The sequence below is a fragment of the Ailuropoda melanoleuca genome, chromosome 6 (assembly GCF_002007445.2).
Source record: "Ailuropoda melanoleuca isolate Jingjing chromosome 6, ASM200744v2, whole genome shotgun sequence".
NCBI classification, from domain to species: Eukaryota; Metazoa; Chordata; class Mammalia; order Carnivora; family Ursidae; genus Ailuropoda; species Ailuropoda melanoleuca.
Window position 1 is genome coordinate 113,893,813 of NC_048223.1, and position 27,463 is coordinate 113,921,275.

Consider the following 27,463-nt stretch of genomic DNA (forward strand, 5'->3'; position numbering starts at 1 on the left):
ATAAGAAAGTTAGAGAAAAGAAATGTAATTAAGAAATTCTAATGTAATTCAATTACCATTACCCTACGGTTGAACTGGAAGCCTTACTGATAATATAAATAGTTGAATAACACATATTTTGTATGTTGTATGTATCACATAATATTCTTATAAGAAAGTTAGAGAAAAGAAATGTAATTAAGAAATTCTAAGGAAGAAAAATAGATTTATAGTACTGCAGTGTATTTATAAGAAAAAAGTGTATGAGTGGACCCACACAATTCAAATTGTTCAAGGGTCAGCTGTATTATAAATGAAGATAATTTCTAATATTTATCCTCAAAGGTATGCCCACTTCTGTTCTACAGAGAAAGGAAACAGGATCTGTTATTAGAAGCAGATGCAATTTACTTATTTTCCTTTAAGTCCCTTTCCCTCATGCCTTATGGAAAAACCCAACTTGAAAGCACAGTTGGAAAATTCAGTTCTATTTTTTAGTGCCATCTTTGGCCAAAAAAACCCCACAAAAAACGGCAGGGCAAGGGTGGAGAAGGCACAGTAGATACAGAAAGGATTACAGACTGGCTGTGATCTCTCAAAGTATTTTGCTAATACAATTAGGCAAAGAATCTAATCCTTATTTTGGCAACAGGAGGAAAGGAGCTTCACGAAGAACCTTGGATTGCATGTGGTTGTCCTCGTTCACTCCCTCATCCAGCGGTCCATGTGACCTACATTTATTTCCCCAGCACATGTTCGTGTACCCACTTCTGATTTCAAAAAGGTTTTTTATTTCTCTCCAAAAAAAAAAAAAAATCAACAAGGAGAAGTCTCACCGAAGACAAGTAGTTTGTTTCAAGAAGGAGGAGAAAAAATGACATTTGATCACGTACAGTAGTTGCTTGAAAATACACGTCTCTTTGTTTTCTGCATGAAATCTTTGGAAAGCCCTCTAACTACCTTACAGCTGAGTTTTCCTCTACGCCTTGACTTGGTCCATCCGTCCTCCCATCCAGAAGGCACAGTCACAAAGTGAGAATTACACTGAAGACATCTTTTCATGCTTCCCCACAGCACTCATCCTTCTTCAGATACTGACCATTAAAACACTTACCAGAGCTCTGCCTGGTGAATAAGCAGAGAAATCACGTTTTCCATTTACTTTCACTATGGGCCACTGGGCACATGGGGTCCCTTCTTGGCCGGGGATTGCTGGAGAGCACTCTGCTGCCCCCGCCCTCCCCCCTTTCAGCAGGAGCAGGGGTGCGACAACTACCCATCTAATCTGCATTCCTCCAAAGCCATGCTCTAAGAAGGGAGAGAACTACAGGCAACTGGCAACCAGATGGGAAAAAGCTGATGAACCCCTAGGGGACAACTACCCATATAAGGTGATCGACACCTTATAGGAAAGTGCTGCTGAGATTGACAGTACCTGCCTTGGGTTTTTGTTGAAGTTCACTAGACAAGGTGGTGATAATAGCTGCAGAAGAAGGAATACTTTTAAAATCTGCATACATTGCATGTTCACTGCTAAGTCAAGAAAGGGTGAAATTAACTCCTTACGAGTTTTATGTTTCAGAGGAAGCAGGAGGGGCTCATGGGCACACTGTCCCTTCTCTGGAGAGTTTCACAAATGCCATCGGCCTTTACTCTGGCCAAAAGCCTCAATGTCTTTCCAGTATAAATCTTAACCCCTATACATCCTGATGAATGATAAAAACACACCAAAAAGAAAAAAATATTAAAAAAAGTGAAAGCCTAGAATAAAGCAGTATGTATTGTAGTGATGTTAATAAAACAATAATCAACATTATCTCCTTGTTCGAGACATACACAAAGCCTCTAATCAGCTCTTAAAAAATATACACACGGTATATGTTTGGTATATTATAGGTTTGCAAACGCATACGCTATTACGGTGAATGTTAGTTTCAAAAGAAAAAAAAGATCTCATGCCCATTTTGTATGGCTGCCCATTCATGCTTTAGCCTCCAAAGGCACATCAGAGAAGCTCCTTTTTAGAATACAGCAAGTGATCCACTGTGGATTGTAACAAACTTGGTCCTGGGAATATCATCTGCTTTGTCTATAATGAATTACAGCAGAAATTTCAAATGTTCAGTACTGAGTTTTACCTACAGACAAAATTCACTATTCATTAAAACTTTTCCAAGCAAGTAAAACGGAATATGTTTTTCTTAGGTAATTCTACTTCATCATCTTCTTTTACCTGTGTCTCAACCTGAGGAAAAAAGGAGCAAACTGCAGAATATAAATTAAAAAATGACTTTCCTCCTATCAGTTTCCTCCACGACAAAACCAGGGCTTACTTCTGGGGCACAGAGGGCTGAATGTCCCTGCGAGTACAGCTGGTTTGCCTAATAACTAAAAGGGTTTCATATTATCTGGTGAAACGAGCGGCTGGTGTAAGGCATCTGAATGATCAACATATCTGTGTGACTTGAGAATTGCCTTGGCGTTTCCAGGCTTCTTAAAAGTTCCGGTGAGCTGTTCCTCAATGGCCAATGGGTGAAGGAAGACCTTGTCAAATGGCCTGTTTCTCTGCCAGGTCCCAAGCTGTTTACAACTTTCTGTGACGGAGCTGAGGTTGACTTCATTGATATTTACGGCTGGATAATGGGAATCAGATGTCCCTTCTGAACCAGGATAGGAAGAGAGTGTTATTAAAAACAGAGCTCTCTTTCCTTTTAAAGGAGAGGCTCTCCATCTTTTAAACTTAAGGGTCTGGACCAAACCAAAGAATCTCACACTTGATGACGGTGTTTTTGTTCAAGTCAGGAAAATGCAACAGTTGGCCATAGCCTCAGGCTAACAAAAGAGAATACTATTTGAGTTATAAAGTATACTTTTGGGAAAAGGACCCAAAAACTATTGAAAAAGCAACTTCTTGCTGAATAGAGGTCTGAATTCTGAACAACACTCATTTGCAGTGGGGACCATCTTTGGCTGTTCCACTGGATTCACGAGACTATAATTTCACTGCATGTGAAAACTCCACCACTGGAGCTGAAAGAGCTCTGGGACAGAATGAAGATCATAATGACAAATGCAAGTTGGGAGTGTGACCCAGTATCGTGGGCCAACACAACGCACCCAAGGCCTGGAATCTGCAATGAAGTCTTGCGGCGGATGCCTGGGGAGTGCCGTGGGCTGACCTCATTCTATAGATGAAGAAACTTTGGGGGTTGATGTCTAAAAGGTTTCTTTCTGCTCTAAATGTATATACCTCCAACTCTCTTCCAAACCATGTAAAGAAAGAAGGTGAAGTTGTAATAAATGTACACTCAGCAACTGTCCTCAGCCCTGGCGCTGTCCTGGCCGGCACAGACAAAAGGTGCACGCACAGAGCCCAGACTACAGTGTCATGTAATCTCAAATTGTGAGCAGAGCTAAAAAAGAATGGGTTTCCTCTGGGCCAAGATAGGGCTGTGGAAAGTTATTATAATTTAACAGGTTTCAACTGATTCTCAGAGACTCCTGAAAAAGGTCAAGTCCGCACCAGGAGCCCAAACTCCTGCTTCACTGCTCATCTGGAGAGCTGGCTGAGGCCTCTCCTGGCTTCTGGACAGTCCTACAGGTCATGCTGCTCTCTTTCTCAAACACATCAGACTTAGCCAGTATGCAGTGCTCCCCTCTGTCTTCCTAAGTCCCCCTGTGGTGTAGTGGAAAGAGCACGAGTCAGGGACTCAGAGACCTGGCTTCCAAGCTTCGCTCCTCCACTTACCGGTGGGCTAGCTCTGGGGAAATTACTTAACTGTGATGGGTCTCAGTCTCTCCACCTGTAAAATGGGGGCAAGGACAGCTACTTCACGGGATTCTTAGGGAGAGCACATGAGAGTATATTTCAGTCCCCTGGAGTCTGCAAAGTAGTGCCTGGCTCTCATTTCCTTTCTCACTTCACTATTGCTTTCTTGAGCCAAACCACTCCCTCCCCAAGCACTGTGTCCCCTGGCTCCATGCTGCAGCTCTTCTGCTCACCAGCCCCACCCCTTTCTCGTCATCTCCACGTGTGCTCATCTCAACGGACCTCCACAATTCAACTCAAAGGCCACTTTCCCCAGGAAGTGCCCCCTGAGACCCTTTCTCTCATCCAACGTTCCCAGAGCTATGTGATACGTTTCTACACCACTTTATAATTATTTATCTCTTATTTATCTGTCTTCCCTGCTGGTCTAGGTCTAGAGTAGCCAGCCTAGCACTCACTATACCTGGGTGCCCGGCAAATATTTGTTCAATGAACCAATGTGTAAATACAGGACCAAAAGGGGGGCTTCTAATGTGCTCGCTTGAATGAAGGTAACGCTTTAGCCAGTACTCTACATGGAAACAATACCCAGAAAAGAAAACAGCCAGAATCAGAAGGTGAGATGCACTCTGTGGGGTGAGAAAAAGCGTCTGCCTCTGCAGGAGCCAGAGAAGTTATGTGGGAAAAGCAGCATGAGGAGGATAAGCGACAGAAGCCTGGGGCCAGGATGGACAGCGGCTCGAAGCCTCAGCCTAGACACAGCGCCAACCTGCAGAGACGGAGACCGGCCTGCGCGTCGAATCAGACTTTTGGGATAAAAGAAATCGGATGAAGAACGATGCGTGTTTGGCAGCTGCCATAAAACATGAAAAAAGGGAAGAATGAACAAAGAAATATCCTCAATTTAGAAACACCATACAACAAAACAAAACCTTTGGGAAAATGAATTTGATAGTAACTGTCAAGGGGCATCGCTTTATATAAAGTTGGTGTGTGTTTGTGTGTGTATGTGTGTGTATGTGTGTATGTGTGCCTGTGTTTGAGGGCCCACATGTAAAAGCATATTTACCGGTATTCCAGTTACAGTTTATTTACCTACATTCTAACCCCCCATGATTCCCTTCCATTTATTTCGGCTTAGACATTTTTATATATGAAGAGTAAGAAGCCAGGGAAGCCACTGAGAGATGTCCCTAAGAATCTATCATCACAAATGGTCTGTGAGTTCTTAAATACCAAGAATGTGGATTACTCAGTGGGGTTGCAGAAAGATTCTTAAAACATTTTCATTTTGCTATGGTAACTGCACTGATGTGATATCCCGTGAAAGGCTTGGAAGTCTTGGCTTAAGGTCTATGATCTGTAGACACACCCTTAAGAGAGCACAACGTTTATTCCCTTATTCAAAAATCGATTCCCCTTGAAGCCCCACCAACGTCAGCACATACCACACTCAGGACACACTGGAACCTCTTCCCCTCTGGAGTGCTCCACCCTACGCACTACTGGGCTTCCCAAAGGTGAGCAAGCTGAGGGCTGGCCTGACCTCCCAAGTGGTTGAATGTTGGCTTTAGGAGAAAAGTTTTGGAATTTTCTGGAAAACTTTACTAAAGGAAGAAAAGCTAACAGCTCTTCTTGGCCAGAAAGAGTACAAGTATTTCACTGGTTGTTTTCACAAGCTTTTCCAGAGAGTTCTATCAAGATGCAATCAAGAATGGTTTTTTTTCTTTCTTTTTTAAATACCATTTTAGTCATACTATCTGCAAACTCAAGCAATCCTTACAGAGAAAAGACATACATGCCATGCAGTCTGGTCTCATTAGCATTTTCTCCTCATCTCCTAAAAGACTTCATCAGGGATGAAGTGAACACAATTATTCAAAACACTGAAAGCAACACTGTAGAGATAGTATAAGCCACTAGCTACTTGGGTGGTTTCTGGGCAGCATCCCCAAGCTATGCTATGAAGTTTACATTCTTATGATAAAGTGACAATAACTACTATCTTTAAGGTTCGAGGATTTTATAAAGATAGTTCATTTCCAAAGCACCCATAGTTCCTCCAAAATCTCACACGCTCGTGCCCAACATGGGTGACTGTTCCAGTGTGCACCTGCCCGGTGGCTGGGCTTGAGGGCTATACACACATGCTCAAGCTGAAGCTGTTATGCTGAAATAGAGACCAAAACCATCCTGAAATTGGTGGACAAATTACTTTTCTTGTTTTTAGTCCATTATTCTGAGAATAAGGTTTTTTTTTTCCCTTTCCATAAAAGTATGATGCCGATGGGGTTACAGTGCACAACTGCTCACACATACTAATGGCCGTTTAAGAAGCTCTCATACCACACTCTACAGTTTGGCTTCCAATATAAATTCAGGCCATTCTTTTCCCTGAGATGCCAAGTGGAACACAGTAAAACTATAGCTTTTCCAAGCGTACCACTAAGTCAGCTAAACCGAGAGACTATGGACTGGGATCCAGTATGATTATTACTCAGAAAATATTTCACAGTCCAAGGGAAAAACTAAGGGCATCTGAAGAGGATACAGATAATGGTACTTATAAATGTGTACAGCTCTTTACTTCGGAAATACATAAAACAGAGTCATCTGGGGGTGTTGTCAGGGTTGAATAAGACCAGGAGAAGGTTTTAGAAGTGAGAGGTGAAGGGGGTCTATCCTTTTGCCTGAGTGCTTAGTGTTCAAGGACAGTTACTGAAACATTTTGATGTTAGCTAAGAGGTGACACTTCTGGGCTCATCATTGTTTCCCCCAAAGGTTTTATCTGACAAACCATCAGCTTCTGGAGACAGAGGCTACTTGGTGAATTCGAATTTAAGAGGTCAGTAAAATGTACCATGGATGTAGAGTTTGGGTGGGGTGGTACACTATAGACTAAGTACAAAAAAGTCTGGTGAGGTCACCAGATGTTGGACCTAGAACTTGATGAATCATTTTTTTCCCATCTGTATGTTTTGACTGTTCCCTTGTATGCTTTCCTATGAACCTGACTAGTAAGGCAAGGCTTACTTTCTCCAACACAAGCATTGGGAACAAAAACCACAATCAGTTTAACGTTGGAGGGAGGGGAATCTTCTGCCCTGACCAAATAGTCTTACAACTCGATCTGCTCTTAAGAATTAAAAAAGCCATGAAAAAGTCATTTCCCTCAAACTCCAGCCCAGAGACTTAGTGGCGATGACACAGATGGCCAGCAAATGCACCTGGCATCACAGCTGTAATTGTTTCCTTACCCGCAGCTTTTCCTCGGTCTTGGTAGATTGCTTACAGTCGGGATGCCAAACGGTGGAACCTGGAAAGACAAGATGCCCGCAAACAGTTAAAGGAAATGGAAAGAAGCCATAGTCCTATTAGGCAGAACTTCTGAGAACAGTTCATACCCTTCTCTATCAGAGGGGAGTGTTAGAGCCCTGGGCCCAAGTGAATTATGACAACTCTAACCTCCAGGTGAGTTTTCCTCATCCAGTCTGAGCTTGCTCTATAAAGTCATAATTATAGACCACAGAGACCACTAATGGGCACAAGAGCGTTATGACGCAAGAGATGTTTAGTTCTTGATTGAGTGCTGCTGCTGTTGTTTGGGACCATATTATTATCCTTTAAAAGTCATGTCTGTGTGCTTACTACAAGCTGTATTTAATTTAAATAGAAGCCATAAACCATGTTTATAGAACATCAAAATAACCAAGCAATACAGATGAGGGAAATAGAGTCAAACCAGATAGTCTGTACCCAGAAGCAAAACTCACTGAATTTTTTGTTGATCCAGTTACACACAGTCATCCACAAAGATATGGAAAATCAAGCCAACTAGCAGAAAGGCTGAAAGTTATGTTACAAATGTAGAAGTTTCCTTTAACATTTTATCTTTTACTTAACAACAAAGTCTCCACTCTCAAATGAATGAAATAACTAAAGTGTCACTTTCTGTCCCTGAGTCAATGCCTCACCTTCTCTGAGTATGAAGCCCCTCCCTGGAATGGTGTCCGCCTCACAGAACTAAGCAAAACACTTATATCCCATAGAAATCTCTTGTAAGAACCCAAACCCGCTGATACGATTTTGCATGCCTAGATCTATATGTCATTTATACAGCTGTGGGTAAAACCTGTATGTAAGTCCTATGTTCACGCAAGGATACATTCAAATACGGTTACAGGCAGAAGAGCTGAAGGAACACTGGATAAGACTTGAGCAAATAAAGTTACTAAGTTGGAAGCAGTGAGTAAATGATATAAATTTAGTAAGTCTCGGTATGAGTATCAGACTTTCCCACACATCACTGTTCAATCTTTACCTCTTTAAGCAACCATCTGTGTGTACTTGAAAAGTCACCAAATTAAAGTAACTCTTGAATTATTTTATACCACTGAGCTAAAATAGCTAAAAAAGTATTCATGACAAGGATAATACCTTTTATATCAGAATACTTTAATCCCTACTTAACAATCATTCCTATCTTGCTTAACCCAGAGCCAAAAACAATAAAAAAAGAAAAAAAAAAAAGGAAAATGAAACAAACAAACCAGACAGACATTAGTGTTTACTCTGAGGCTACAAAGTGCAGGAAATCCTCTTAACGTGGAGAGCCAGGGTCAGGGGTGGGTCCCGGAGCAGCATTCGCTGTGAAGGTTCTATTGAGTGGGAGCCCTTGGCCAGAGCCCTGGGTTTGCAGACAGTGTCACACTGTTCTCCAGAGGTCAGACACACAAGGAATGTGACTCGGGGAGAATATCAGATGCTGAGGAAGATGAACTACTCATTCTTCAAGGATGTGTCGAGAAGGCAGGTAAAGCGCCGAAGCCCAGCTCCAGAAGACATCTACAACAATCCCTGGAATTCTGAGTATAGCCCATCCTAACGGGGAGTTGTTTATTTGTAGTATGACTGTGCTGTTATTTGTGCACAGCTTGAAATGACTCTCTATTCGGGTTCCAGAACCATGTGAACGTGCAGAGTTGCCCCCAGAGCCTTTGAGTCTCAGTTCCTAGCAGACACGGGGTCGAGACGCACTCTTGTGTCTTTGTTTTTGAGTGCTATGATCGACACACTAAAATCTAAAACAAAGCCTGGAGACCAACTAGAGAATAAATCTGCTCCATGCTGAAAATGCAAAGTGACACCTGCCTATGGCTACGCAGATTCACAGCCTGCCCTTGGAGAAATGTCATATCAAGTCCACATGAGACCATAGGTTTGGGGGCCTGTCACTTGCCTTTATTGGGCTCTTTAAAATTCAGTGGCTTTTTTCATCAGAATTTTCCAGAGTGATCATTAAAACTAGGGATATTTGGGTTGCCAATTCCTCACATAGCTAGCATTTTTCGGAGGAGAGTAGATAAGGCTTTGCTTTAATGTTCAAGAATCATTTCTGTAGATTTTCTTCATTGTATAAAAACAAAACAGAGAGCAAAGAAAACCATTCATTAAAAATACACGTAGTGTTAAGTGCAGAGAGACAAAGAAATGAATGCAAAGGCAGATGAGACCTGGTAATTACCAAACTGAACAAGCACCAGCTCTCAGGGTTCTCGCTAATTTTACTGATAAGCCCTTGTCGATTTAATACCTCTTTCTCCAGCTAAAAATAGTAAAATGTTTGTGCAGATGGTGCTGTTTGACTGGAAGAGAATCCTCCCCTAAGCTTCTCGCTGAGAAATTTCAGCATTTTAGGGGAGATAAAAACTAGTCATGGTTATACACTGGGAAAATTTCTCAAAATGATTTTTAATTAGAAAAAAATCTGGGGGCGCCTGGGTGGCTCAGTCAGTTAAGGATCCAACTCTTTTTTTTTTTTTTAAGATTTTATTTATTTATTCGACAGAGACAGAGACAGCCAGCGAGAGAGGGAACACAAGCAGGGGGAGTGGGAGAGGAAGAAGCAGGCTCCCAGCGGAGGAGCCTGATGTGGGGCTCGATCCCATAACGCCGGGATCACGCCCTGAGCCGAAGGCAGATGCTTAACCGCTGTGCCACCCAGGCGCCCCAAGGATCCAACTCTTGATTTTGGCTTAGGTCATGACCTCAGCATTGTGAGATCAAGCCCCGAGTTGGGCATCAAGCCTGTTTAAGCTTCTTTTCCTCTGCCCCCACCCCCCAAATCTGATGGCCCTCTGGTAATGAGTACTTCTTTGCCACCACAAACCTCTCCATTTCTCTTTCAGGGACTCTGGGTATGTTCTCTCTTACTCTCTCGCTGTCTCTCTTTCTTTCAATATGAGAACTATATCATCTTAACGGGATGAAATATATATATGGTGCAATTCACCGAATACGAGGTTTTCTTCTTCCTGAAAGCCTGCATAAGAGCAGCCCAGAGGCATCAAAAAATCCTTCTCGCAGGATAGTGAAAGGAGCAAAGTAGCATCTAGAAAAGCTTTTTCTCTTTTGTCTTGTTTCCCAAACCTCCTAGGGAAGGTTGGGAGGAGATGACGCTGATTTTCACTCTTGCCTCACCTCCATAGCACCAAAGATCAAATCCTATTCATTCATTCCAGAAGCAACACACTTTGTTAAACAGACCCAGGGGCTCACTGCCAGCATGTCCACTGCTTGGCTGATTAATACTAACTGATGAGGTAACCTTTGGCCACGTTCATTTTGGATCTGGGGAGCCTTGACGCTAATGAAATGCCTCCTTCTCTGAAAACAAACAAACAAAGCCAGGTTTTCTTTACCCAGGCGGGAAGACCTATTGAATTCCTGAGTCCACCTTACCTTGAAGATACATTTCCTCTCCTTCTGTGAACATCTGGTTGCATCTGCTGCATCGTGCACAGCTGGGGTGGTAATGTTTGTCACCCGCCTGCAAGAGAAGAGGTAGAGACTATTTAGTTCACACCTCGTCAGAGCTCCCAGCCTCTTTTCTGGACTCAAGGATTTGGAGGCAAAGAGAAACAGCTGAGGCAGGAAAAATAATTGTCCAGGTGACCTAACGTCCTATACCAACAGCCCTGGAAGCGGAAGCTGACCCCATTAGAACTGGAAGGGGCTCAAAGACCAGATCCTGATGCCCGGATGATGGAGCTGCCTTGCTTCTCGGGGTTTCTGGCATTCATCTCTCTCTTGGCGTGGTCGCTCTTGGATGGTTGCCAGTTACACACCATGTGCCTGAGATGAGTCCACTCCATCTCCAAAACACCACACCCCCAAAACGCTAACATCCGAATTGATGTGAGACTCATACTGGTTTGTTCTAAAGCAATAAAAACCAGGTTCTTGCTTTCTTAGCTAAACTGTCTAAAAATAATAAAATCTATCTAGCTTACATCAAGATGGGAAAAACCATAGTAAAGGACATCATCCACAGCTTTCACCTTAAGAGGACCCCAAATTCTCTTCTATGTTGCTTATAGCAGTCTTTTGCCCAAGTCTTATATTCAGTGTTTTCTGAAAAAGGCATTTCATTGAAGTAGCCTTGCATTATTCATGAGCATTTCACATTCCTAAATAGGACAGATGCCATCACAGCAGGTGCTGACATTCCCAAAGCAAAATGTCACTGGACACAGGGACAATTCTCTAGACAGGTGCCAAGCCACATTAGAGTCATGCTCCAAATGCATGCCTGACAAAATAAAATCTTTTCATTTATAGCTTAGCAAAAAACTTCACCACCTGAAAATTATCAAATATACTCTGCAACAAAACCATTTTATCAACCAAGTGTGAAGTATTTCTTTCGCATGAACCATGTGCAAGGGAGTGCTGAGAGCCCAGAGTTAGAAGGAGCTGCCCCCCTGTGCTTGCATGAAATCTCAAGAGGAAATCAGAGGTTGGGTAGTGATTCCTTTCTCACACCCTCCAGTAGAAACTACAAAAGCCACTTAGCAACCACAGTGTGAGATGGTGGTTGGTTACTCAAGACAATCAAGTGGAAGAAAACTGAAGTTATTTCAAAATAGAAGCCAGGAATGAAATCTGTTCAATGGTGCCAGTCAGAAAATTCTAGAAGTGGTGCTCTTGTTTTGGTTCACACACTATTATTTATTTATTTATTTTCCCAGGGGGGTGAAGGAAGCATAGGAAATGTCACACAAAGTAGCTCCTTCCCTTCGGCCAGCCAGGGTCAAATGTGAGTGAAAGGAGAAAGAGAGAAGTCACAGTTCCAGACCACTCTAGTTCAGCTGGGATGCTAATGATGAGAGTTCCCAGCCAGTTAGGATAATCTCTGGATTCTCGAGGAAAATGTAAGTGAAAGAATTAAGGCATCTTGACAGGAAGTTTGTGTAGTCTACTGTGAAAAGCACACTCCTCAGTAAACTGGAAGTAGGAAGGTAGATCTTCAGACTGAAACACTATCTGTCACATCTAGTTAGGCAACATCAGGTGCATTCTCAACAAAGTCGGCACCAAGACAATGACTTGCAATCTCACCAAAGTCTTTCTACATTGTTTTAGTCCTAGCCAATGTGATAAGGCAAGAAGAAATAAACATGCAGGTCACTACTGAAAGAGTTCAAATAGCTAGATAAAAAAGAAACATATAAAACCCCATAGCTTTCCTACTGACTAGCAATACAAATTCAGTCAGTATAATGGGAAAACAGGACTCAATTTATCTAAAATGAACCTATTAATGCAATGCATTCCGATCACCATACTCATAGGGATTTCGTCTATAGACCTTGACGACCTGATTCTGTAAGTTCACAGGGAAGAAAAAAATGTACGAAAATACAGACATTTTTTTAAAAACAGAGCATCAGTAAAGGGGGATTTTCCCTTCCAGACATAAAAAGTTATTCTAAGGCTCAAATACTTAAAGTGCTTCAATACCGCTACAGGAATAGAAAATAAACTGGTGAAACAGGTAACTCGGAAAAGCCAGTTGCACAGTTATACACAAGAGAATTTAGTCTATGATAAACGCGGCATTTCCAAAGAGTTGCAAAATGTATTATTCCACTAATGGTAAGAACAATGGATTTTCCACACAGAGAAATGTAAAGCTAGACTCTTAATTCATAACCTACAAAAAAAGAATTCTAGAGAGTTATAGAGCTAAACATAGAAATAAAAATGTAGAATTATTAGAAGGATATATAGGTGATAATTTAGTATACTTGGGGTAGGAATGCTTTCCTAAGCAAGGCAAAATCTAGAAATAATAAAGACTGGTAATGACTGTGCACACACATAGAAATGTCTAGATGTAAAACAGTTAAAGGAAGAGTAGCACTGAAAAAATACTTGCCATGCATGTCATACAAAGATTATTATCTGGAACACATAAAAAGTATCTCTAATAAAAAGTAAGTGGCAATATGGGCAAAAAGCAATTTCCAGAGGTCATGTGGAAGACCCAACAAATAAAGAATTAGCTCAACTCCACCAGGAATCGGGGGAACACAATTTAGAAAAAAAAATTTTTTTTTCTTTGCCAAACTGGCAAAGAGAAAGAGAAGACTCGTGTGAGGAAAAAGGCATTCGCACACACTCTTGGTGAGCAAAATTCTTTTTGGAAGGCAGCTTTGACAATATTTATTCAAATTTAATATGCACATACTCTGATGCCTGATTCCATTGCTAAGAAGCTATCCTACGGAAACTCTCATACCTGTGCTGAGTATATGTATTAAGGATCTTCAACGTTATTTATAACAGCAAAGAACAAAACAACAGAAAGCAACCTAAATAACCTAAATGAGAAAGTAGTTAAATAAAATATTGAATCATATGTAGCCATTAAAAGAATGAAATAAACTTACATGGAAAGAGTTCAAACTAATGCTGCCAAAAGAAACAATCATGCAGAAAAACGCCTATAATGTAGTCACGTAAAGTACCAGCTCAAAGTGTGGAGACAATGGGGTAGGTCTGACTGGATTCAAATCCAGTTTCAGCACCATGTGGTCTTGTGAAGGGGGCAGTCTCTCTAAACATAAGCACTCCGCTGCCATAATTATCTCACAGTGATGTGATTAGGATGAATGATCATACGCTATTTTGACAATGGTGTGGCACACCAGTTCATATAATAATAATAATAATAATAATAATAGAAACAACAATTAACAGTAACCCTTTGAACAGAGGTGGTCCCTGGGCCATTCACAAAGAGGAGGCTTGTGTGTGCAGGTTGGGATGCTGGTGAAAGGCCCCCTCAGTGTCCGTTCTTTCCCAAGGACAGGCACAGGAGAGTAATAACTATGTGACATGAACTGTCATACAAGGTGGATGGAAGATACGCCAAGGCCCCAAGCGGCAGGGCTGTGGTCTAGAAATCGTTAGCAAAAACAGTGCTAAGAAACAATACCATCATAACCCAGGGACATCGGTCTTGACCCACACGCTCGCTCATCTCACAGTGTCAAACACGCCAACTAACTCAGGGAGCCAGAATCAGAGGCCATTTCGCAGCCATTCAAAAGTCTGTTTTTGTAGCAGTGTGGGCCCGGGGGACCACACGGTCGGGGCTCAAGGACAAGGGAGCCTCTGCTTTGCATGTGAGAGCCACTTCCTCTCTTTCATTTCTTCATAACGCTGGTACCCATGACGGTTCACAGTCAAGCCCTATGCACAGGGCCAGGAAAAGGGATCAGAGCTGAACACAGACATGGGCTCATATGCAAGCTACCCCCCAACATGGACATAGCTGAATCAAAATCATCCACACTGCAGTCATTTATAGAAGAAGGAAAAGTATTTCAGATCATGAGCAAAATGGAAAACTAGTGCCTACATAGGAACAGACAATACACATACAATTCATTGTGGAGAGGGTACTGATTACAGACTTTTAAAGCACAGTGTGGGCTTTGCTGTGACAGGTGACTTCATAAGTGACACTGACTAGGAGGTACCTGGCCCCAAGCCACACCCTGCCACCCCAGCTGTGCCTGGGCCCGTGGGACCAGATGCACCGCTGGGGTTCCCCAGAGCTCCGCAATTGCTATTCTCCACCCAGCTTTCTACCCTGCTATGTAAAAAAATTACAACCTATGTTCTTCTTTTTCACGTATTCAAAATGCACACGTTAGAAGTCTACATTCTGGCTGGCATTAAACTCTATGGAAAGTAAACAATTTGCTTATTTAGCTGAGTTTTATAGAGCACCTGCCTACACATTCAAAGTGCAAAAAACTGCTTGCCTTTAATAGTGCTGATTATGTCAGACTCTTGGTAATTATTATTATTTGGTTAATGTCTAAATTGGAGTAGGAACTTCAGCATACAGACTAGAATACCATCTGGAGTAATACCATTTACTATAAGGCAGGATTTAGTTTAACATACCAATTTTTTTTTTTTTTTGTAAAATCCGCTGTCTATAGCAGAGCAGATAATTCTGAACTCCTTGTGGATGAGGGGGTCCCCTGGGAAAGGACTACCATAGTTGTAATCAAGAGACTGGGTGCCATTCCTTAATGTGTTACCCATGAGACCTCAACGGTGCCACTACTTAACCTCTCCAAGCCCCCAGGCCCCTCATCTGTAAAAAGTGAAGGGCTGGACTAGACAATTTCAAGTCCCATTCAGCTGTAAAATTCTATGATTCTGTGTGAAATCCCATACCTCTACAAGTTCACACAGCAGTGTTAACTGAAAAGCAATTTGGGCCAAGAAAGGAAATTCCTGATGGCAGGGAATGGGGTTTAAGCAACAAGTCTACAGTGTCTTACACCCAGGGGGATTTCTGGATGCCCTGAGCCCTGTGCCGACTCTAACAGCCCACTGGGAGTAGAGAAAGAGAACTGTAATTACAGAACCCATCCCTGGACAGATAATCTGTTTGCCTGATAATCTGCTTAGCTCCTGGATGACCCACTATGCTTTTTAGTTTTTCTTTACCCTCTTTTTCCTGCCCTACTCCTAACATGAGCCCAGGAAATGTGGAAGACAGCCCTTGAGATCAGCCTTCAGACATTTATAACTAATGTCCTACCTGCTTCGAAAAAAAAGACTTGCAGATTCTTATCAGAGAAGGTCATGATCTATAAACAACTGGACAAAAACCTCAGAGGAAAAGAAAATATCAGGACTCCAAACTCAGGCAAACCTGTTGTGATCTGAGTTTCTCAGCAGATGAGGACAAAAGGGAAAACGGGCCACTAAAAGTCTCACTGTGTGAAAAAATGGCCACATATAATTGTCACTAGAGAGACAGGTTTCCTGTTCTAAATTAATAACCGTTACTGTAGGCTAAATGTCCATAGGGTCTGGCTCTGTGTCGGGCATTGTATCAAGGACTTTAAGTGCCTGGCCTCACAACATTCCTATGATGTAGGTGCTGTTTTACAGTCTTAGACTGAAACAAAGAAACTAACACTCAAAGTGCACAATTTACTTAGAGACCCCAGTGCTTCCAAAAAGTAGAGCCAGGCCTACCCTCTAAAAGCACCAAAACAATTCTCATAGAGAGACCTTGGCTCTGGAATGGAAAATTATCTTCCACACTAATTTTGCTGATGATTGACAATGTTGAAATAGTTCTTTCTCATATAGACCCTTGAGAAAAGCCAAGGGTATAACACTGAGAGAAAATTGAATGTAGTCATTTCTATACAGGGAAGTTAAATTCTCAAGGTTTAGGTTGCAGGGTTTTTTTTTTTTTTTGGTAAGTTCCAACTTGATTCAGAGATGATTTGCTCAGAATACCCAAAGGAATAAACAAATTGCTTTCTTGTCCCCAAGACTCTTGCAAATGCAGCTCTGGTTGACGGTGATTTTAGCTGAAAGACATGCAAACACTTGGAGGTAAGCGTGCTGACCTAGATCAGGACTTTTCTAACGTTACTGAGCATAAGCAACACCCAAGATCCTTTCAAAAATGGGTTCAGTGGCATTAAGGTGGGGCCCAGAAATCAACTTCTTTCTTTGTTTTATTATAAGCACCGAAATGAGTACACAAATCATCATAACTAGGGAAACACCAGTCTGGGTGGTCTCCAAACCCTAAATCTGAGAGTAGACGAGGAGGCCAAAGAGAGTAACAAGGACCTGTTGCTTACACGGCAGGTGCATGGGTAGGAAGGGAGAGGCAGAATCACGTAAGTTCCCTGTTTTACTCACACAGAAAGGCAGTGTGGGGGCTGACTCAGCCTTCTTTATGTTTGCTGTTTTTTCCTTGAAGCGGGAGCGGTTTCCAATGAGACTGGACTGGCTTGATCTCCAAGTTGAACACTCACCTATTCCCGGAGAGTTTTGTGTTTTTTTCCCCCTAATGCAGGATCCTGAACAGGCTGGATAACGAGGGTGTGCCTGGCCCAAAGTCTGTATCCTGGGCAAAGGTGAGTGAATCAGTTTGCCCAGGCAGCGTTCATGAAGCCCAGAGAGCTGTACACAAGTCTGTACAAAGCCAACCCACACAGATGAGAACATCCTTCAGCCAGACAGCCTTAACCACCCAACCCCGGCTGCAACCGCCGCTCCAAACATGTGTGCTGTGTCAGAGGGAGGGGTGGCAGCTCATCTTCCCCAGTGAAGAGGCACAAAACAAAGCAGAGAGAAATACACCACTGTCTTCCAATGATCTGGTTCCCTTTGACCAGCTGCTCGAAATATAAAAGAGCATCAACTCCCTTCTATTTTTAAATAATATTTATTTATGAGATTGGGGGGGAGAGTTTTGGGGATGGGCAGAGGGAGAGAGAATCCTCAAGTAGACTCCCCGATGAGCAGGGAGCCCATGCAGGACTCGATCCCAGGTCCCTGAGATATGACCTGAGCTGAAATCAAAAGTTGGCTGCTTAACCAACTGAGCCACCAAGATGCCCCTCAACTCCCTTCTTTTAATGAGGGATAAGAATGAAAAAAGTGGTAACATCCCAGTGTAAATGCATATTACATTTTTGCAGATGGTTACTGCTTTCTCATCTCCTTCCAAGGAATTAAGTGCAAAACCTTTAAAGCAGTCTTTATAATTTAACAGTGCTAAACAAATGTTATCTGTAAGTGTGTGCATTCCTCCAGGACCTACGCAGTCTCTTTTTTTTTTTTTTTAAAGATTTTATTTATTTATCTGACAGAGATAGAGACAGCCAGCGAGAGAGGGAACACAAGCAGGGGGAGTGGGAGAGGAAGAAGCAGGCTCCTAGAGAGGAGCCTGATGTGGGGCTCGATCCCAGAGCGCTGGGATCACGCCCTGAGCCGAAGGCAGACGCTTAACCGCTGTGCCACCCAGGCGCCCCCTACGCAGTCTCTTTAAATTGATCTATAGATTCAATGCAATCTCTACCAGAAGTCCACCTGGATTGTTTGTAGGGATTGAAAAGCTGATCCCAAAATGTATGTGGCAACACAAAGGACCTAGAAAAGTCAAAAAACTTTTTAAAATAGGATAAAGTCAGAGGACTTCAACTATCTGATTTCAAAAGTTTCTATAAAGCTAGAAGTTATCAAGACAGCATGGACTGGCATTGGGATAGACATATAGTTCAATGGAACAGAAGAGAGAATTCCAAAATAAACCTCCACATTCACGGTTAGTTGATTTTAAGTAAAGTGCCAAGGCAATTTGATAGGGAGGGGATAGTCTTTCCAACAAATGAGGATGGGACAGTTAGATATACAATCAAACCCCTACCTCACACCATAAATGAAAAATGAACTTAAAATGGATCACGGACCTAAATATAAAAGCTAAAACTATAAAACTTCTAGACAAGAACATCAAAGAAAATCTTTGTGATTTTGGTTTAATATTTCTTATTCTACAAAAACATAATTCATAAAAGAAAAAAATTGATAAGTTGGCTGTCATCAAGATTAAAATCCTTTTCTCTTCAAAAGACATCATTAAGAAAATAGAAAGATGAGTCACAGATAGGAAGACATTTCTGCAAGTCGTATCTAAAAAAGGACTAGTATACAGAATATATAAAAACCAATTACAATTCAAAATAAGAGGCCAAGCAACTCAATAGAAGAAAAATAGGCAAAAGATTTAAATAAACACTTCACAAAAGAAGATATATGCATGCTGAATAAGCACATGGAAATATTTTAAACACCCTTAGTCATGAGGGAAATAAAATGAAAACCACAATGAAATACCACTACACGCTGGCTTCAGAGGCTATAATTAAAAAGATTGACCATACCAAGTGTTGAGAAGGATGTGGAGAAAGTGAAACACTCAACCACTGCTGGTGAGAATGTAAAGTGGTACAGCTAGTTTGGAAACCTCCGGCAGTTTCTCAAAAAGTTGAACATAAATATACCATGTGACCCAGCACTACTACTCCTGGTTTTGAACTAAGAGACATGATAACATATGTCCCCACAAAGAGAAAGAAAAGAAGAGAAGAGAAGAGAAGAGAAGAGAAGAGAAGAGAAGAGAAGAGAAGAGAAGAGAAGAGAAAAGAAAAAAAGAAAAGGAAAAGAAAAAAGAAAGAAAGAAAAGAAAAGAAAAGAAAAGAAAAGAAAAGAAAAGAAAAGAAAAGAAAAAAGGGGGAGAGGAGGGCAGAGGGGAGGGGAGGAGTAGAGTGTGGTGGGGGTAGGAGACCTGACTGGGAAGACAGGAGGAACTCTTGTATTCACTATCCACAGTGACACATCAGGGCCATATACACACTTATTCCTTTTTGGGGGGATGGGTGTCCAGATTCTTTTAGAAAGTTGTTGAAAAATATGGATTCTTTTTTCCAGAATAAAATGTATCTTTCTCTATAGAAAGCTAGATATACACATATTGTATTGTTAGCAATTATCTGAAGATTTGAATGTTTATGAAAGTATTTTAAAAAATAGTTGGCTAATCTACTAATTATTTCTCTGTCTTCAGAGGAACTACCACTCTTTTTCGTACAAGAAGAGAAACTGGACTACCGGGGGACTGAGTTACTTGCCCAGGACCACATGCGATGTTGAACTGAAAACCTGGATGACCACATTCACTTTAGGGTAGCTACTGGGACTCTCCCTGGCCGGTTGTGTGTGTGCTTTCACACACAACATTTAACCGGATTCTTTACTGACCCTTTGAAATAGGCGACATCGTTCTTGTTTATGGTGATCAAACTGCCGCTCAGAGACCACATGACTTGCTGCGGCAAGACCAAGGTCATACAGCTAAGCCTCAGAACTAGAAAACATCCCACATCTTAGGATACAAATTCGTTTCTCTTGGATCAATATCACCAAAACACCTACACTGCCTTTCATTTCACAAATCCTAGGCAACTAGAAAAATAATTCCGGCGTGATGCAAAAAGATGGTTAAGATAGATGATTGAGAAGAGACATTTTATTAACATCTATCTAGGATATTTTGCCAAATTGTAAGGCGGAGCAAATAACTACACTGAAGGCAAAACATAAATCTGCAACTAATCAAGGTGAATCTCTACATTTGAAACGAACCTCTCCTCCCTGGTAGCCCCCACAGCTCTGTGCTCCACCGTCAGACGTGTTTGCTTTTGCCTCCGGTTATTATGGCTGGACCGTCGGCCCCACCCCACTGTGCAACCCGGAATGGAACAAGATGGGCTTTGGAACCAAGAGAACCTGGAAGTCTGCATTCTGGCCTTGGGCACTTTTCTGGAATCATTTCTTCATTTGTAAAACTGGCATTAGAAAGTCTACCATGTAGGATTACTACAAAAAATAACCAAAGGTAAGTTGATAACAATGGCAGTCAAAGTCGGTGAGCTTTTCTCTTTCATTTTGGATTATGCATTCCTTTGAAGACATGGGCCACATCTGTACCTCCATAACTCTAGGATCTCTCTTGCTCTCCACACAGTAAGTGCTCTACTAACATCTGGCAAATTCCTGTTAGAAACCCTTCTCAGAAAATCTCTAAATCAATTAGCCACCATTCCCTGCACAATTACAGCAGCCCAAAGAGAGGTAATGGATGGTCTTCAGTGCCCTGGCTATAATTTCATTATTTACTTGTTTCCAGATACTGTGCTAAGCACCTCATAAACCATAACCCATCTGACCTTCCCTGCAACACTGAGGGGTAGGTGTTAACAACCATTCAACAGAGGAGGAAATCAAATGTTAGCAAGATCAAGAAATTGTCCAAGGTTACTCAGCTGGGGATAGAACTGTCACGTGAATTCAGGTCTGTCCAACTCCAAACTGCAGAACCACCCCCTACAGCCTTCCCAGCCCCCGGCAGCTCAGTTAACAAGGGAGCCCCCCTGCCCCCCCTTGAGATCTGTCCTGGCTCCCATGACTTTACAGGATCATCTTTCAACTTCTTTTTCTTTCTCTAAGAATACAAATAAAAGTTTATCGGGCAAAAGTAAGGCCTTCACATTTTACCATTTGCTAATGCTAAAGAAAGACCAGATAATTTCTTAAATCTTAACAAAAATTTTACTTTCACTGTTCCTCCTGCCCCCCATTTGATCAACAGTGTGATCAAATGTTATTTTTAAAAACCCCTATAGGGGCGCCTGGGTGGCACAGTCGTTAAGCTCAGGGCATGATCCAGGCGTTCTGGGATCGAGCCCCGCATCAGGCTTCTCCGCTGGGAGCCTGCTTCTTCCTCTCCCACTCCCCCTGCTTGTGTTCCCTCTCTCGCTGGCTGTCTCTCTCTGTCAAATAAATAAAATCTTTAATAAATAAATAAATAAACAAACGCCCCTAAATAACACCAAGGCCTTTAAAGCCAACTACCTGAATGGTCTCTCTTGACATAGGCGATCTTTGTGGCATGGGACCGTGTGATCCCAAATCCTTACAAGGCAGGCCCAGCAGCTTTTGCTGTTGTTTTCAGATTCAACAATGGAAAGGTCATGTCTCCAGGTACCAAACTTCCTTGAAACTAAGAACTGATTAAATAGCACGGATAACATCATCCCATTATTCTCTTCCCATAAGTTATTAGGAAATACAACATAGTTCAGAGGACAGCCAGTGACCCGAGGATTTGGTGTTGAATTTCCTTGGGTGTTAGCTGAATTAGGTACTCCCTGACCAGGGGCTTTGTCTGTGCTTGTTGTAATCTGTTCCACAGTTTGGTGCTTTCCTTTTCTTGGTTATCAAAAATGCATTTTACATTTTATATCATACTGTTCTTCCTTATAAGGTAGGTAGGAAGTCTTGAATATACTTTTTCTCCCTCTTCCTTGGAGTTGGAAAGAGGACTGCCTTTGTTTTTTCATTCAGGTAAACTTCTTTACTGAAGTATAAACATGCACTGAGAAAAATGCACAAGGTGTATTTGAATGAATTTTCATAAATGCACCATATCTTATGACTGGCACCCAAAGCAAGAAAGAGAACATTACCTGCACCTAGAAGCTCCCCTCACGCTCTCTTCCAGTCCCATGACTTCTATCCACTGTGCTGACCTCTAACGCCACAGGTGTTGTACCTGGTTTTGAAGTTTACATAAACGGAAGCAAACATGTCTGGCTTCCTTTACTCGATGGTACAAGAATTATCCACGAGGCTGCGTGTAGTTTCCTTCGTTACATCTCGTGATTGCATAGTATGCCTTTATGTAAATATGCTACAGTTTATTCATTCATTCCGCTCTCGGTGGACATTTGGGTGGTCTGAAAGCGTTGGGCGTTCTGAACAGTATTGCTGTGAAAATTCCCGCCCGTGTCTTTTGGTGAATTACACACAAGTTGCGGCGGCACGTACACATAACATAGGAGCCGACGGCCTACGGCAGGGTCATCCGGAACGTTTATGCTGAAGTTCAGCAGCCACTGCCAAACAGCTGTCCAAGGTGGTTTTTGCCTTTTATTACAATTTTAATATGAGAGGAATTTGAAGGAATTAAGTAAGAAGAATGAAATTAAGAGCGCTTGGCCACATGGATTCTCAAAGTGTTTTTCTAACCTCTGTGAAGTGAATGAGCTTTTTTACATAAAATGGTCTCTAAGTAGACATGCTGTAGCTTAATCCCTTCGGGTCTCCATTATTCCAGGCCCTCCACTGAACAATTTTCAAGCCTTCTTTCATCCTTGTCCTTCTGTTGGCCCCACCCTTTCAACTGATGGGGAGATGTGGATGGAATGCAAATAATGCTCATATTTAAATCCTAAATTGACTCAAAATCCGCAGACAATGGCTGGCGTTGCCTGGATCACTTTGCAGAAGGCTTGGCCACCAAGCCTCAAAAGTGGCTTCTTCTAGTTAGGGCCAAGGCCCACTGGAAAGAGAAAGTAAGAATTGGGTTTGGAAGGTTAAGCACTTCAGTGGCTACTAAGAGATCTAATTTTTCCTCTCAGGATTGAGCTTAGACATTTCTTATCCAATACTTTTATTGGTAATAATCACCTTTGCATTTGTTCCATAGCAGAACACTTATTAAGTATGTTCCCATTTAATCCAGCCAGAGCTTTGTGGGGTACCCTATTACTTTTACGCCTATGTATGTCTTCAAAGGTACAGAGCTAGGTTCAAATCTATGTTTTTTTATGAAGTCCACTCTCCCCTCCCCCTGCCCACCTGCTACATGGCAAGGGTCAGAAAGACTGAAAATCACTTTGGTGGCTTGGACAGCTTAAAAGTAAGAAGCTTCTGGGGCGCCTGGGTGGCGCAGTTGTTAAGCGTCTGCCTTTGGCTCAGGGTGTGACCCCGGCGTTGTGGGATCGAGCCCCACATCAGGCTCCTCCGCTATAAGCCTGTTTCTTTCTCTCCCACTCCCCCTGCTTGTGTTCCCTCTCTTGCTGGCTGTCTCTATCTCTGTCGAATAAATAAATAAAATCTTAAAAAAAAAAAAAAAAGTAAGAAGCTTCTATCCTCCCTCCCTTCCAGAAATTACCACGGAGTGCAGGAACTAACAACCCAGGAAAGATCCAGTGGAACTTCGTAAGGGTATCCCTTATACAATAGTGACTCACTTGAGGTGATGATAATTTGAGATTGTTGACAAGGAAAGGATCTTGGTTCCTGGGGACTTCTTAGGAGGGACTCAATTGGCCTGTTTTAGACATGTTATAAGGCTGCCCCGTTTCCATATGTGCAATGTCGGGGGGAAAAAAGGTGGATGTCTGAGAAATCTGTTCTGTTGAATTTTCAGAATGAATGGATACACTGGCACCCAAGTGCTCGCTTCCCCCAATCCTGTGTACTTTCCAAAGAGACTTGTATGTTCTAGACCATTAAGAAGGTGTAAGATACTGGTCCTGCCTCGCTTGCAGGATTGCTGGGTAGGTAAAAGAAATGTGAATTATACATAAATTCACTCTGGGTAATACAACACAGGGAGAGGATGAACCAGGCTCCAAAACACTGGATGGCTCTAGGCCAGTTTCTTTACAAACACTATACTCTGAAAAGCAATTTTCAAGGGGTCTCTTTAGGAAGTCGAAGCCCAGAGGGAGAGACTCTTGGAATCCAATGGAATGTTACTGCAAACTTGTCTAGGACGCCTGGTCAGCTGCTGCTTTGCCTGTGGTGAAAACTAGTAACAGAGCTGCTGGAAAGGAGCAGTGAGAAAGGCATCATGCTTCTGGTTTAGGATGACTCGCTTTCCAAACTCAGACACCACCCTGCAGTCAGGGTCAAAGTTTCTACACCCTTTCCTTTCTTAACACCAGAAGATAAATATTTGCCTTCCAGTTCAACACTCTTGAAACCTAATCCCAATTGGATCATTTTTGTCTCTTGCGCAAGGGCGAATGCTTAAGGTTCCTTATTGCTCGTGATCTCATTCCTGGTGTCCTTTCCAACACGAGAGCATGCTGGAGTCAGGACTGTGTAACAGCAATCCAAAGGGGCTCTTCTGTGCCAGCTGCTCTAAGGGAATCACTGCTCAATACGCAGGTCCTGGTGGCCAAATGGCACAATTAAAGGCATGGGGGGTGGGGTGCCGTGGGAAGGAGTACGGCAGTGTCAGATTACAGGACCCGTCCCCTTTACTAAATGCCTTAGTAACAACTTTGCAACTTGTAGGAAACATGCAGAAGGCAGGAGTTTTCTTTTAATTAAAACTTTGAAGTTTTCAGTACATCGGCTAGTTGAATTTCAATAAATTTTAAAAAACTTTGAATTTTGTTATATAGTGTACAGCAAACGTGTTGTCCCAATTCAGCAAGATTCCAGTTTGTCAACTGCTTTTCTTAGCCAAGGTGCTATCTCTAAAGTACATTCCAGTTCTGTGATTTCTGTCCTTCTCCAGGAATTACAAACGATTCTCCATCCCATCCCACTCTTTTTCCTTCCTATTTCTATTCTAAAACAACTCTTAGAGAACTTGATAGGAGTTGGGTAAGATATAGAGCCATGGACGTGGTCCGTGCCTCCTTTTGAGTCCTGGGTGATGCCTTACGTGTTATTTCCACTAAAACCATTGCTCTGAGTTGCTCTGAGTTATCAACTCCTTTGCAGATGGCTCGGCTCTTGGGCTGCCGAAAGCACACTATCAGACTAAAAATATTTTTTCTTCCCCAAGGTCGGAGGAGCCTTCGGGGTGGGAACCAATACTAGAGCAGTCAGAAAAACAGCCTGCTTTTAAAAACATCCTTGTCCAATTTCCTATCCCACTGTGGCTGGATTTCACCCCCTTTAACAAACAACCTGAATCTACAGAGCCCAGACGCTACCATTTCCCTGGGAGCAGTGGGGAGGGGTGCTTCTCCCATCACCGACTGTCAGAACTGCCAGCAGGAAGAAAAAACTGGGTGAAAAGTAAGTAGGATGGGAGGTGTATGAGAGTATTCAGGACCGCAGGGTTTGGCAACACCCCAAATCAGAGCCCACTGAAGACAAGGCTGATGCCTCTGGATGACAACTAAAGCAGGTGTGTATCCCAGGAAGAAACAGATAGGCAGATTTACATTCCAGACTCTACAGGCTGGGGCGGGGGCTTCCCCTGTGCTGAATCCTCTGGATTCCTCTGGAAGGGCCCGCCTCAGGGAGTACAGCCAGGAGAAGCAGGGAGTGCCGTGCAGGCAGGTTCCCTCCCAACTGTACCTGCCATACCTCAACCAGTCCCAATCAGATGACAGGGGACGTCCAGAGTGGAACCAGTGACCCTGCCACGACTGGGAGCCAGGACCCAGATGACAGCCTAAGCCATGTACATTAACCAGCAATTTTGTGAACTTTGGGTTCCATTTGTGTAGTCTTAGGGTCTGTAACCTTCAAAGTATCATATCGGGCCACCAGAGCTGATGTCAAGCTTGCACTTGGCCTCAGGGCAGCAGACCAGCCTGAGTTCTGAAGTACAAGCATCTCAGCACAGTCTATCAAACTTAAAAGTCAGAGCCAGCCAGCTCCTCTGATGACAGACAGACAGACAGACAGACGGGAAAAGCCCCTCTGCCCAGGCAAACCAGCAGCTCTGCCAAGAAATGCTGGCGGTGCCTCTTGGGTTAGTCCCCTCTCCCTCCTGCTGATCAACCTAGACTCCGAGGCCTTTTACAGAGCTCTGGAGGATAATTTTATCACATACCCCGTGGATCACAATACTCTCCAGATAAGAAGTCTTCAACATTATCCACTGCCTACTTACAAAGTCAAACTTCCTAAACCCTGGCATTCAACAACCTCTGTAATCTAGTCTCAACTATCTGTCCAGCTTTAAAAAGTTGTAGGGGCCCCTTGAGAGCTACAGGGTAGCTCTGGGGCAGGGTTTGGGCATCAGCACCTTGAAAAAGCTCCCCACATGATTCCTGGCTGTGCCCAGGCTGAGCACTTGTAGATGAGAAGAAACCTTCCCCAGCTCTCCCGACTTAGGCATTCCCTTCTATTTGCATTTTTTTCTTGTCCCAAATATACACTTTTTATACATTAATATAAAGTAGACACACATTTGTCTAACGCAATAAATTATACTATAACTGCTGGTTACTTAACAGGCTTTCCCTCTAGACTTGAACTTCCCAAAAGCAAGGACACTGCAGGGCACCTGGCTGGCTCAGTCAGCAGAGCATGTGACTCCTGATCTCGGGGTTGTGAGTGTGAGCCCCACGCTGGGTAGAGAGATTACTTAAATAAAATCTTAAAGAAAAAAAAGGCAAAGATATTGCCTCATTCATTTTTTGTATTTCCAGAGTCCAAAAGGTGTTGAGCACCTATCAGGTATTTTTTGTAAAAATAGTCTAGTTTATATTATAGAATACCAGTGTTCCAAGCTTGATTCAAATGCTGCCTTCTCTAGGGATTTTTTCCTAGTGGTCTCACCTGGACCTGACCCCCTCTCTCCTGTACCCTCTGAAAACATTTATTTATTCCACTCGAATGGCCTTCAGCTCATAGATATTTCTGTTTTATGACTTCTTTTTTAAGATTTTATTTATTTATTCGACAGAGACAGAGACAGCCAGCGAGAGAGGGAACACAAGCAGGGGGAGTGGGAGAGGCGAAGCAGGCGCCCAGCCAAGGAGCCTGATGTGGGGCTCGATCCCAGAACGCCGGGATCACGCCCTGAGCCGAAGGCAGACGCCCAACCGCTGTACCACCCAGGCGCCCCTCTGTTTTATGACTTCTGCTAACATTTTAAAAAAAAGATTTTATTTATTTATTTGAGAGAGAGAGAGCATGAGCGGGGGGAAGAGCAGAGGGAGAGGAAGAAGCAGACTCCCCACTGAGCAGGGAGCCCAATGCGGGACTCGACTCCAGGACCCTGGCATCATGACCTGAGTCGAAGGCAGATGCTTAACTGACTGAGCCACCCAGGCGCCCCTGACTTCTGCTAACTTTTAAGTTCTGTGAAGGCAGCGACTGTGTCTTTTATAATTGTATATTATAACTATAATTATGCAATCAGCTAGCATAGTACAAGCAGAAATGTTATATTCCTGTTTAAAGAACGCATTATACATCAAACTA

At 42.7% G+C, this 27,463-nt stretch overlaps 1 protein-coding gene across 6 annotated transcripts in view; it reads right to left on the reverse strand.

Annotated features, from left to right (window-relative positions):
* ABLIM1 (actin binding LIM protein 1) overlaps window positions 1-27,463 on the reverse strand; it is an 89,659-nt gene that overhangs the window by 48,310 nt on the left and 13,886 nt on the right. For all 6 annotated transcript variants that reach the window (XM_034663318.1, XM_034663320.1, XM_034663319.1 and 3 more), the window contains exons 2-3: window positions 10,490-10,577; window positions 7,006-7,064 (exon numbers count right to left, since the gene is read on the reverse strand). In XM_034663318.1, the coding sequence (XP_034519209.1) occupies window positions 7,006-7,064; window positions 10,490-10,523 (93 nt within the window). In that variant the 5' untranslated portion in view covers window positions 10,524-10,577. The remainder of the gene's footprint in view (window positions 1-7,005; window positions 7,065-10,489; window positions 10,578-27,463) is intronic.